Consider the following 11,881-nt stretch of genomic DNA (forward strand, 5'->3'; position numbering starts at 1 on the left):
GGGCATTCTAAACAAAAGGAGCACCTGATCGTCCCAGCTTGTAGCTACTAACTGAACTAATGTTAATTGAACTGAGCTGCTAACTGCCCATGGAACTGATTGTTAAATATCACAAACGTTTCTCATTTTGGCCTAAGAGAAAAAATTATGGAAATGTTGATAAAGGACACATTCCTGGAAAAAATTAAAGCACGCTAAAATTAATTCCAATTAATATTATTTTAAATAAAACCTGATGATATCCATTCAGTATCTTTTCCTAAAAGGACCTCAAGCTTACTTTCCTGGATTAAATACTTTTATTGAGTTTGCCAGATGCTACAGAGAGGTGCAGGGTTTCAGAGTAAATTACAATGAGGGTGTTGGAGTTTCTAGGTAAGAAACAAGCTTCATGTACAAATGATACACTGCGAATGTATTATAACAGAGAAAACAAAAACTGGGTAAAAAGGCACAACTTAAGTTGGTGCTATCAACCATTTAGAACACAACTATGTGACAGCGCTGCCGTGAGCTGTGCTGATAGCTCCATCTGTGCCTAAGGGAACACGACAAGTCGAGGATGAAACAACAAGAAGTGATGGGCTCCAATGGGCTCAATCAAGATGTAAGGGGTTATGGAAAAGTTCTGAACAGAAGATGCTAAGGGTAGGTGGCAAGTGTGACACCACGCAGATCAAGGTGACTCACCCTGAAGTGATAAATCATAAAGACTATTTTCAAATGAAAGGTGAGACAGAAACAACGGGAGACAACAAAGAGCACAGAGTTGAGACAAACCGCTCTTTTTGTTTCTCATTTCTTTGTAGCTGCCTCAAAAAATAACTGACACGCTACTACAATAACTCAACAAGCCTAATAAGGTGTCAGAACCGGAATGCTGAGCCATAAACAAGGCTACTGACTGACAGGCATCCAAACAAGATTCTGAAAAATACTGTTCTAACACCAGTGGGATAATGCAAAATATAAAGCAGAAGGGAAACAAAGCAGGATGCACTGTTTGTGAGGCAGTGCTGCCTGTTAGGGGAAGCTTAGGGCCAAATCCTATTAAGAGACTTTGCCAAAAAGCAGCAGAATCTCTGAAGACCGAAACGCACACCCTGTGCACAGAGGAGCATTAGGATGTGTTAGCAACAGCCTGAGCATGAGAGTAAGAACGACTGACACACTGCAGGAGATGTTACAGAGACACAAACAACACAATTTAGGTTTCAATTACCCCTATGCAAACTGGTTAAATGTCAGGTCAGAATACAATAAGAAAATTAAATGTTTGGACACCATCAACAGCTACTTCACCCAGCACATAATCAGAGAAATAATCAGAGAACAGTTCTTGACATTATCAGAAGTAAAACAGGACCACGTTCAATGGAACCCTACTTGAGACTTGTTCTGCAATAACAACTCAAGTACTACTCAAAAATCCTCTACAGAAGTGACAGAAAGTCAAATGTTTGTGTTTAACAACGTGAACTACATAAAGATTAAAAGCATCTTTAACAGAAGAAAAACAAGCAACAAAAAGCATTCTAAAAAGTTAAATCCTTGAAAGCAGCGTGAAGATTATTTAAAAGCATCATACTCAAAGGTGGGTAGCGATAGCACACAACACAAATGCAGCCCTTAACACAATTCTGTTGCTACAGCATTCAAATCTTTTATTCTTTCACCAACAGAAGACAGTACCTTTGAAAATTCACAAATACTGAGTATTCCACACTGTGTGGACTTGCTTTGGAGTTGTCTAACTCATCACCAGAAAGCAGAACCTGCATCGTGACATGTGATGAAGCCAGTCCAGGAGGGAAAAGGCACCAGGCCTTCATCTCCCTCCTCTACCTGAAGTGCATCCTTCCACTCTCACAGTACCAAAGGCACGGGATTTGCAGACTCCATTGGCAAAAGAAAGCTGACCTCTGGTGCTTAATTAATTGGTGCTTAGCTAAGGAAGACAGATAAGTCTGTCTTTTTTCCTCTTACTCACACTAGATTTATGTAACTTTACAGAAGCACTTGTAGAAGTTCTTCAAAAGATACTGCCTGCATACATACCTGAATACACGAGCTTCAGAACTGGATTAAAAGAGGGGTTCTAATAACTAGTTCAGGCCAACAAAAAAGCCTTCTCTACAAATGGTTTTAAATGAAAAGCCTGACAAAATAAGGAAATTAGCTTTACAGCAGAACTTGACAATAATCAACTTATCAAAAGAGAAGAATAAAAAAAGCTTCATCATTAAAAAAACAGAGATACCTACGCTCACATGAAAACTTCACCTTTTCAATGTTGTAACATCGCCCTCATGTGGATAAATGCAACAATACAGCAGTTAACACAAAAATCCTTTACCTGCATCACCAGACATAACAAAATCATATTGGGTGGCTCAGGCAGCAAGGCTCTGAACCTGATTTCTGGAGCACACCTGACAGAATCATTAAGGTTGGAAAAGACCTTAAGATCAAGTCCAACCATCAGCCCATTACCACCATGCCCACTAAACCATGTCTCCCAGTGACACATCTCCATGTTTCCTGAACACCTCCAGGGACGGTGACTCCACAATCTCCCTAGGAACCCTGTCCCAATGAATAGCCGCTCTTTCAGAGGAGAAATTAGTCTAAATATCCAACCCGAACCTTCCCTGGCACAACTTGAGGCCATCACCTCTTGCCCTATCACTCTTACCTGGGAAAAGAGACTTGTAGAGAGTGCTAAGATCACCTTTGAGTGTCCTCTTCTCCAGACTAAACAACCCCACTTCCCTCAGACACTCCTCATAAGACTTGTGCTTCAGACCCTTCACAGCTTCACTGCCCCCCTCTCTGGACACGCTCCATGGCCTCAGTATCTTCATTGCAGCGAGGGGCCCAAAACTGAACACAGCACTCGAGGTGAGACCTCACTGGTGCTGAGTACAGGACAATCACTTTCCTGCTCCTGCTGGCTGCACTATTTCTGCTACAACTCAGGAAGCCATTGGCCTTCTTGACCACCTCAGCACACTGCAGGCTTTGTTCAGCCAGCTGTCAACTAACACCCTGAGATACTTCACCTCTGTGCAGCTTTTCAGCCACTCTGCCCCAAGTCTCTGTGACCAAAGCATGGGATCTGACACTTGGTCTTGGTAAAGCTCACGACTAGCCTCAGGTCATCAATCCAACTCATCCATGTCCTTCCTTCCCTCAAGCAGATTGGCACTTCCCCCCAACTTGATTTCATCTGCAAATTTAACGTAGGTGCACTCAATCTCTTCATCCAGATTGTCAATAAAGATATTGAACAGGATGGGCCCAATACTGACCTCTGAGGAACAGCATTCACGACCGGCCACCAGCTAGATTTAACTCCATTCACTGCCACTTTCTGGGCCTGGCCATCTAGCCAGTTCTATACCGAGCAAAGGGTGTATCTGTCTAAGCCATGGGCTGCCAGCTTCTCCAGGAGAATGGGAAACAGAATCAAAGGCTTTACTAAAGTGTAGGTGGACGACACCCACAGCCTTTCCCTCATTCTAGGCAGGCCACCTGGTCATAAAAGGAAATCAAACAGGACCTGCCTTTCATGAACTTGTGCTGGCTGGGCCTGATCCCCTGGTTGTCCCACACCAGCTGCATTGTCACAGTCAAAATGATCTGTTCTATAACCTCCCCAGCACTGAGGTCAGGCTGACAGGTCTGAAGTTCCCTAGATCATCCTTAGGACCCTTCTTGTAGACAGCTGTCACATTAGCAAGTCTCCAGTCCTCTAAGCCCTCTCTGGCTGACGAGGAGCGCTGACAGACAGAGGGAAGCAGCTCAGCAATCACCAGCACTCCTGAGTGGATCCCATCCGGCCCCACGGGTTTGTGACAGTACCTCTTTCCTCCTGAATGGGAGGGGAGGTCTGGGAATCATCTCAGTGAACCAAGAGCCACATTTCAGTATAGAGGAATACAATGTTAAATCATTGCAACATCACCAGCTCGTACTACAAGAAACAAGGCACTGTGAAACAGCACACACACATTATCAGGGCAGTCCCGTCTGCGTCATTTTATTTTCATGTTAATCGCCACAAAAGCCAGGAGACTATACCGCACACGAGGGGCTGAGCTGACGGTGCAGCAGAAGCTCCGCTTTTAACCATTCACGCACCAAGGCGGCCGCTTCCCGCCGCCCGAGCCCAGCACCGCGGCCGCTCTCACTCCCGGTGCAGGCACCGCAACTCGGGCCGCAGGCCGCGCAGCCCAGCGGGGCGCGGCGCCCCTCCGCCCTCCTCCCGCCGCGCTGTGCTGAGCGGTGAGCGGCGGCCGCTCCTGCTGAGGGAACTACTTCGCGCGCGGATGGCGATGACGCGGTACGCAGGCCGGAACTACTTCGCCCTGCCTCAGCGCTAACAGCTCCGCGCGCGCTCCGCCGCCCTCCCCGGCACGGCGCTGCTCACCTGCAGCCGCAGCCTCCATAACCGCGGCGGGGTTGGGGCTGAGGGGCAGCGGGAGAGCTGGCTGGAAGCGAAGCGCGGCGGCGTTGTCAAAAAAAAAAAAAAAAAAAAAACACACAAAAAGAACACTTTCGCACCAGCAGGCTGGGCTTCACATGTGCCGTGCCGCTCCTCCTTATAAAAATATATATATGTTTTGATCGATGGAGACGGTGGGGGGTGAGATTGGCCAAGCGGCGGATTATGGCGAATCTGCCGCCTCCGACACGGCGGCTTCTTCCTCAGCGACGTCACACGGTGCGCGCGAGGGCGGAGGGTCGCGTGCCGCCCAACAGCTGAATGGCGGCCGTAGGGCGGCGCATGCGCAGCTCGCTCTCTTCCCCACCCCTTCCGCACTCGCGCGGGTTTCCGGCTGCGGAAGCGCTCGGCTTTGCCTGGCGGCTTGGCGGTCCGTGCCCTCCGCCCGGGCTGCCGTTAGTGTCACTGTGCCACTGAAAGGAGTTCACGCTGACCTCGGTTCCTAAGACCCGTTGTAAGAAAAATAATGCATACCTACTTAAAGGGATATGTCTCTTAAAAATAATTGTTAAGCATCGCTCTTTATATACGTCGCCATAAAAAGTAAAATTAAGCCACAGTCAGGAGATCTCAGAACCTATGTATTCCTCAGACCTTTTTAACTTTGAAAACGGCTGTATAATGATCCACAGTTCCACAGTTCTAAACCCAGTTGACCACAGTTCAGGGGCTGAGCCACCCCTGCCCTCACTGGGGCCATAGGAGAGCACTGCACCGTCCTGTTAACTGCAATCGATTTTAGTGCTCTTATTATCTTTGTGGTTGCAGCGTCTCTTTTACTGCCATGTCTCAACAAATGATGGGGAAAACAACTGCAATTTTATTTCATTTTTTGGATACTGAATACTGAAAGAATTAAGGCTTTTATCCTAACAACCAGCTTCACAATTTGATACCATACTTTAGGCTACATCAATGGAGTGGGGTCAGTTGTACGAGCTTTAACAGCACCAAGTGCTGGGTCCTACATTTTGGTCACTACAACCCCATGCATCACTACAGACTTGGGGCAGAGTGGCTGAAAAGCTGCACAGAGGTGAAGTATCTCAGGGTGTTAGTTGACAGCTGGCTGAACAAAGCCTGCAGTGTGCCGAGGTGGTCAAGAAGGCCAATGGCTTCCTGAGTTGTAACAGAAATAGTGCAGCCAGCAGGAGCAGGAAAGTGATTGTCCTTCTGTACTCAGCACCAGTGAGGTCTCACCTCGAGTGCTGTGTTCAGTTTTGGGCCCCTCGCTGCAATGAAGACATTGAGGCCATGGAGCGTGTCCAGAGAGGGGGGCAGTGAAGCTGTGAAGGGTCTGAAGCACAAGTCTTATGAGGAGTGTCTGAGGGAAGTGGGGTTGTTTAGTCTGGAGAAGAGGACACTCAAAGGTGATCTTAGCACCCTCTACAAGTCTCTTTTCCCAGGTAAGAGTGATAGGGCAAGAGGTGATGGCCTCAAGATGTGCCAGGGAAGGTTCGGGTTGGATATTTAGACTAATTTCTCCTCTGAAAGAGCGGCTATTCATTGGGACAGGGTTCCTAGGGAGATGGTGGAGTCACCGTCCCTGGAGGTGTTCAGGAAACATGGAGATGTGTCACTGGGAGACATGGTTTAGTGGGCATGGTGGTGATGGACTGATGGTTGGACTTGATCTTAAGGTCTTTTCCAACCTTAATGATTCTATGATTCTGTGATTCTTGTAGGAGTCTTCTGGCCTTAAAATAAAAATGCATTAGCTGTCATCAACACAAAATGCCCTTTGATTGCATACGAAAACAGAGAACGAACAACTCTCTAACCTAAAGGAAGTAAAGCTCCTGCTACTTAAGTCAATGGCACATATGGGAAATGAGGTGGGACAGCAGCAGTCAAGGGTTTATGAGAGGTGGGAGTGCAAATATTTGTAACAGAAACACTAATATCAGTGCAGATGGAAGTGTGTTGGCAGGGAAAGCTGAAGAATGGCATGTCCTGCCACTATCACTCAGCAGTCACTGATACCACAGCACATCTACATGCGGCTCCTCGAGGTACGCAGAGAAAGAAATGGCAGACAGCCCCCAGGGAAGACGTGAGGGTACATCAGCACTGTTGCCTTATGGCTTAGGGGCACATAAGATGTGTTAGTGCCAAATTTTTAACATGAAAGACACATCCAATCACCAAGTATGCCCATCAGGCGAATGCAGCACACTCAGAACACGTTATGGGGACACGTCCTCTAGGTCACCACAAGTAGCTCTGGCCAAACTATCTGAACTTCCTGGTCCTTGTGAATATGAGAGGGTAAGTGTGAGGAAATGAAATCGTTTTTGTGTCAAGGAATAATTTTTATGTCTCATTGTGTTTTGTTACACCGGTTGGAAGCATTTAACAATACCACACTGCAGTACATTAGTTGGTACAGATGCAAATGTGAAAGGACAAAGGAGTGCCTTAACCAGAGCCAGACTGAGTCCTAGGCCCTGGCAGAAAGGCTGTGAGTGAGAAGCTATATGCCACCAGTACTGGCTTCACTAATCTTTCTCTTGAAAGACTTGCATTAAAAGGCTGTTAGAAAACATGTCTTTTTGTATTTACATGCTGGTCTCAAATACAAGGTAGCAGAGGACAAGACCTTCCCAAGGCTATGGTCACAGACCTCTGCTAATTCATCTCTGATCTGAATGACAGGGCAACACTACAGCAGAACTGTAAATGATTGTTTCGACATGATGACAAGAAACATTTAGGATTATACCTTTGTCTTTAGCTACCTTGATTCCCACTTTTCCCCTCCTGGACTTTTGAGTGCCCTTTTTGTCCCTGTTGACATCTCTGCTTCTCACTGTATCTGTCAGCTTCTGGAGAATGTTTTCTGCTTGGAGCAATAAAGATTAAAGCACATGCATGCTCAGACGCTCACCTCCCCTGAAAGGAAGGGGTTGTGCTCTTTTTAGGACATGAGTAATATTTGTCCTTACCTTGGCATTGAAAGAACATTCCGTGGTTCTTGAGTCACTGAGCCTCTCTACAGCAAGAAGGCTGGATTCTCCTGCCAAGAAAAGTGCTTACCCCAGATCTTTCACATAGTTAGAGCCACCGGTTGAACATCAATCCACACATGGTTTGTTCCTTCTTACATAGTTATCTTATCCAGTTCTGCTTTGCACAATCACAAGTCTATGTAAAAGGCCATGTTAATAAGGCTTTGTTCCTTACCAGAAAAAAGAGAAGAAAACAACAATAACAACAACAACAACAAAAAACACTGGAATCTCTGAGCTTTTGTGTCTGGCCTAGTCAAAATATTCTGGGAGCTGTGCTCTCAGCAGAGAACAAGAAGGGCCCTGCTGGGTACTCGGGCAGTCACAGAGCCAGGTCAAAGCAAAGCGTTTGTAACTCTGAATTAGAATTTCCACAGCCTAAGCAAGAATACCTGCAGGTTCTTCCAGAATTTCCTCTCCATACTGTCATATTAAAATCCCCATAATTCATCAGTGGCCCGAGTTCACCACACACAACAGCTGGTTGAGCTAACAGGATCATTTGTAGGTGGAGAGCAAAAATGTCAAGATGCCAAAAATGTCAAGACGCAAATAATTTCCTCTGATATCTTCTAAAGATGGGAATATTGGTTCCCTAAGCCATGCTCTGTGACACAGCATGGTTTCACCTGATGAGGGAATCTGATCCTGCTCTGTTGATTCATCTCCCTCTGTCCTGCTTCCCTTATTTACTAAACACAAGATCCACTCTCTACTTGCTCTGGCCCCACCTGCTTATCTCCTTGTCTGACCTCTTTTGCTACCTTTCTTCTCTCAGTCCCAGTTTCTTTCACAGCTGTCTTTCTTATTTTCCCCAGAAACTTCTTCCATGTATTTTCTGCTCTCCTGCCCCAACTTTCCTCTAGCCTCCCATGTTAGTTCCTGCATGCAGTAATGTTCATCAAATACCACTGCCAGATCCTTTCTTCAGTTCAGAAGTCTCCTAACAACTGTGTCTAGCCAACATCAGTTGATTTCCTCTTAGCCAAATTCCTTAAAATAGTGGTGAAAAAAAAAACCCTAACCCACGGAGCACTGGAGCGTGCAAAGTTCACATGCAGAGGGAATTCAATATTGCATAGTGTTCTGCCTGTTTCTGGAGCTGGAATTGATAAAGAGAGTATAGATGTCCCTTATAGAGGCCACAGAGCAGATGTTGATTCTTTTTTCCAATTTTGTGCCTATGCTTTATCAACAGGAAATGGGAAGCTAACTTTACTGAAAAAGTGTTATTTCACAGATGGAAAATCAGAGCACACCTTGCTTAAATGTTCAATAGAGTGGCCTTACAGAATTAAAGTTGTAAAAACAATAAAAAGTTGAAATTAATAAATTAAAATAAATAATTTTGAAAACTTTCTCACCAATATTGCATTACATTTTGTTGCCATGAGACAAATGGCAGCGGAGTCTGACAAAATGGCATCTGACACAGAAGTGCACATGAAGCAAAAGCATGTCACTGAATTCCTCCATGGGGATAACAGTGGCACCCACTGATATCATCACCATTTGCTGAATGCTTATAGTGACCAACAGTGGATGATAACACAGTGAGCCAGTGGATGGTTTGTTAGAATTACTGAATACCTCCTCCCCACACACATGCACCTCCCAGTCTTTAGGAGTTCTTTAGGAGATTACTTGTCCTTACTGCAGAAAATAGAGCCTTTTTTTTTTTCTTTTTTTTTATATAATTCAGTATTATTCATTTAATCATCAAACACCTCATCTTCTCAAAATTATTTCAAGGTAAATTATTTATTAAAACAGCATTTGGGGCCTTATCTTTCACTGTCATCTTCTCAGTTTACTATTTTTAATGCATTCAAATTAAGCAGTTCCTGGTTCCAGCTTATTTTTGTATTTTAAAGTTATGGACTCATTAAAAAATCCCAACATGAGGTTAGAGTTAAGTAGTTCTCCAGGATTTTGTAAACTGGTCTTCCACCACGGGACATGGGTGGATAGTGATAGGACATGGGGGAATGGTCTTAAACTGAGAGAGAGGAGGTTTAATTTAGATACTGGGAGGAAGTTTTTCGTACAGAGGGTGGTGACACACTGGAACAGGTTGCCCAAGGAGGTTGTGGATGCCCCATCCCTGGAGGCATTCAAGGCCAGGCTGGATGTGGCTCTGGGCAGCCTGGTCTGGTGGTTGGCGACCCTGCACATAGCAGGGGGTTGAAACTCGATGATCATTGTGGTTCTTTTCAACCCAGGCCATTCTGTGTTTCTATGATCCTATGGACATTTCTGTCCAGATTTACAGCTGTGGAGGTATTCAACAATGTCTCTTTAAGACAGATTCTTGGAGAGGATGTGAAGGATATGTGGACATAAATCTAAATTAGACTATTTAAGGCATATAATTTATGCTTAGACTTCTTTTTAAAACGTAAAGATGGATTCCTGCAAAAGTGTTTAAAAAGCATAACTCATCAACCTTCACTCTGTTGCAAATATCACTGCTTCTATCCCTGTCCCATCACTTTGATCATCCATGTGGCTCACACAACTCTACCACTACAGCAAGAGGGAATTGTAAAGATACTCCAGACTCAGTTTATTCTTGAAGTATTTTCCCATTGATCACTATGAGGAAATAATTCCAGCTGATGCTGTGCACTTCTGAAAGCTCAGCTTGAGAACTGCAAGGAGGTTAATGCTTGGAAATTATCGGAGGTTGTTTTGCAGGTAGTTCTGTGCTTAACAAAGAAAAGTTGTTGTTTTTCTGTAAAGTAAAGTTTTCCCCAAAGTATCTGTCTGGAGTAACTCTACCTGCTTGCTTTTTTTTTTTTTTTTTTTTTTTTTTTCCTGTTAGGTTTGATGTGGAGTTCTGTGTTTAGGACTGCATCATTGCCCTTTTCTTGTTCCAGGACATTAACTTTGTGCTTTCAGTAACATCTGTATAATGAAAATGCTAATAAAAATGGGGCAGCACAAACTACACATGTACAAATCTCTCCAGAGCTTAGCATGAGGCTTATCATAATTCTTGCCATCTCAGGACTGTATAATCTACTGATACTGATTGCGCTGCAGAGTTAATGTAAAAATTACCTCCTGCAGGTTGAGAGAAAAGCAACAATTATAAATAACTTCAGAACAAACACATAGGCACTGAAAATATTTCTAATGATCAGACTGTCATTTTCTCAGCATAGCAATATAATCACTGCAGGACTTTGAAACACCCTGTATTAATCACATTTCTGCTTGTAGGTTTACACTGCTTAATCCTATTACAGCTGTACAGCATGTTTTTCTCTTGCTAGGTGATGTCAGACTGTCTGGAGACAGCAGCACAGCTGAAACACTGCAGATTTAAATGCTGCTTTTCCTTGCTCTTCTACAGACTTCTTGTTTGGGACTTATTTTCTCACATAGGCTCCCACGAGACAAGAAATGGTATTCAGAAATGATTATTGAGAAGAAGCAGCTGGTTTAACCCCACAGGCAGCTCAATACAACATGGCTACTCACTTACTCTCTCCCCAGGTGGAATGGAGGAGAGAACAGAAAAGATTAGGAGTGTGAGAACTGAGGGGTTGAGGTCAGGATGGTTTACGGGTAAACCAAAAGCTTTGTGCAAAAGGAAATCAAAAGGAATACATTCAGTACTTCCCATCAGCAGGCAGATGTTCAGCCACTTCCAGGAAAGCAGGGCTCATCACACATAATGGTTACTTGGGAAGACAAATACCATCACTTTGAATGTTCCCTCTTCCTCCTTCTTTCCCCCAGATGTTAATGCTGAGCATGACGCCATACGGTATGGAAAATCCCTTTGGACAGTTTGGGTCCTGGTTCTGTCCCCTCCCAGCTCCTTGTGCACCCCAGCCCCTTGCTGGCAGGGCAGCATAAGGAGCTGAAACACCCTCAGCTCTTTGCAGCACTGCTCTGCAACAACTGAAACGTCAGCGCGCCATCACCACTCTTTTCATCAGAAATCCAAAACACAGCATCACACAAGGCTCTGTGAAGAAAATAGCTCTATACCAGCCAAACAGTGTGAAACCATCACCACAGCTGGACTGAGAAAGAAATGCATGCATGAGAACAAACTTTGCCAGCAGCTTTTCAAAATACAATGCTATCAAAATGGAAGATTATTTTTATTTGTGAAAATGAACAAAAAAAAAACCACAATGCAATATGCAAACAGTACCATGATTTCATTCTCTTCACCTTTACTGTAATCCAAGGAAATATCAAATATATGTATAGGTGTCAAATAGAAAAGTAGATAAATTGTGTAGGAAAGCACATTCTAAGTACCAAGAGACAGCGGTGTTGAAAAGGCACAAAGGCAGGTGTAGGAGACAGACATCTTTGTTATCATTTCCCTACTGGGAAAGTTGCC

General features: G+C 44.5%; 1 protein-coding gene across 7 annotated transcripts in view; it reads right to left on the reverse strand.

Moving 5' to 3' along the window:
* The window catches only part of ZFAT (zinc finger and AT-hook domain containing), a 116,204-nt gene extending 110,852 nt beyond the window's left edge, over positions 1-5,352 (reverse strand). For 4 of the 7 annotated variants that reach the window (XR_016465354.1, XR_016465353.1, XR_016465355.1 and 1 more), the window contains exon 1: positions 4,433-5,352. Coding sequence is in view for 1 of the 7 variants with exons in the window: in XM_031591251.2 (XP_031447111.2) it covers positions 4,433-4,451 (19 nt within the window). In the remaining 6 variants the exon portion in view is untranslated. The other 3 variants (XM_090138028.1, XM_090138029.1, XM_031591251.2) reach the window with 3 other exon arrangements.
* Between the last annotated feature and the right edge of the window lie 6,529 nt (positions 5,353-11,881).

This window comes from Phasianus colchicus, chromosome 3, assembly GCF_987193195.1.
Source record: "Phasianus colchicus chromosome 3, bPhaCol1.hap1.1, whole genome shotgun sequence".
NCBI lineage: Eukaryota > Metazoa > Chordata > Aves > Galliformes > Phasianidae > Phasianus > Phasianus colchicus.